Source organism: Aplysia californica, unplaced genomic scaffold (genome assembly GCF_000002075.1).
Source record: "Aplysia californica isolate F4 #8 unplaced genomic scaffold, AplCal3.0 scaffold00213, whole genome shotgun sequence".
In the NCBI taxonomy this organism is placed as follows: Eukaryota; Metazoa; Mollusca; class Gastropoda; order Aplysiida; family Aplysiidae; genus Aplysia; species Aplysia californica.
The window spans coordinates 994,721-995,945 of record NW_004797483.1 but is presented as its reverse complement, the minus strand read 5'-3'; the positions used below and the strand labels follow the sequence as shown (position 1 = coordinate 995,945).

Genomic DNA, 1,225 nt, shown 5'->3' with positions numbered 1-1,225 from the left:
CTCCCCTCCTCCTCCTCCTCCTCCTCCTCCTTCTTCTTTTTCTTTTCCTTCTTCTTCTTCTTCTTCTTCTTCTGCGGGGGCTGTCGTGGCCTAAATGTTAAGGTGTTTGCCTCTCATTCAAAGGTCCCTGATTCGAATCTGGGTCATCATCATCAATGCCTTTTACCCCTGGCACGTTATAGGCCACATAGAAGCTCCTTCCATTTATCTCTGTCCTGGGCCATTCTTCCAAGCTCGTTCCAAGTGAATTTCATCTCTATCATGCACTTTCCACACAACTCCTCCATGTTTCCCATGGCCTACCCCTGCCTTGTGCAACCTGTGGGTTCCACTGCAGTAACTGTCTTGGGATGTTTCCTTTGGGCTTTCCGAAGGTTTGTCCCATCCATCGCCACTTTGAATCTGGGTAGCGACGGACAAATTTTCTTGTCTAAAATTGTCTCCTTTCACCTCCTTTTCTGCTCTCTAGCAATTTTCTGTCGTCTGCTTTCGTCCCCACTTTCTGCCACCACCCTCTCACCTCCTTTGCCCCCTCCTTTGGGCTCCCGACTCTTTCTGCAGCCTTTCTACTGCTACTCCTTGGCTCCTTCTTACTGCTGTTTTTCAGCAACACCCCTGGTCTTCTGGTAGGAAAGATTTACACCAAGCCTTCTCGGGCAAGAGTGAAAAGTCTCGGAGGTCCCGTGTGCGAGTTGCGCATGTTAAAGATCCCTTGGTGGTCTGAAGTCGATAAGAGTAGGCTTTGGTTGCCACCCATGCCAAATTCAAAATTTCCTACCAACTGAAAATGTATAATGTGTCCCGCACGCTCATATGACCTTATTATGCAGTTGTGAGGACCGTAAAACACTTACCAATTTTAAAAACAATAAAAATTATTATTATTCTCCTATTCCTATCTATCTCAGTGTAATGGAGAAAGCCACAGTGTTCTACACTACTGGTATACCGCGTGGCCTGACCACAAGCCACCAGACTCTCCCCACATGTTGCTGGACCTCATCAAGGAGGTAGAGCTACGAAGGTATCAGACATTTGACCTCTTGCCCCGGGGGCCCGTTTGTGTGCACTGCAGGTGAGAATATTATTAATGTTGCTGCTTTTATTGACGTTAATGTTGTTGGTCGTATTGTTTATTGCTGTTGTTTTTGTTTTTGTTGTTGATGGTGGTGGTGGTGGTGGTGACGTGTGTGTGTGTGTGTGACGTGTGTGTGTGTGTGTGTGT

At 46.9% G+C, this 1,225-nt stretch overlaps 1 protein-coding gene across 1 annotated transcript in view; it reads left to right on the top strand.

The window, feature by feature from the left end:
• LOC101854951 (tyrosine-protein phosphatase non-receptor type 5) overlaps positions 1-1,225 on the top strand; it is a gene marked incomplete in the record, with an annotated part of 40,556 nt that overhangs the window by 28,191 nt on the left and 11,140 nt on the right. The window contains 1 exon segment of the mRNA XM_035970047.1: positions 908-1,075. Coding sequence (XP_035825940.1) covers positions 908-1,075 — 168 coding nt within the window.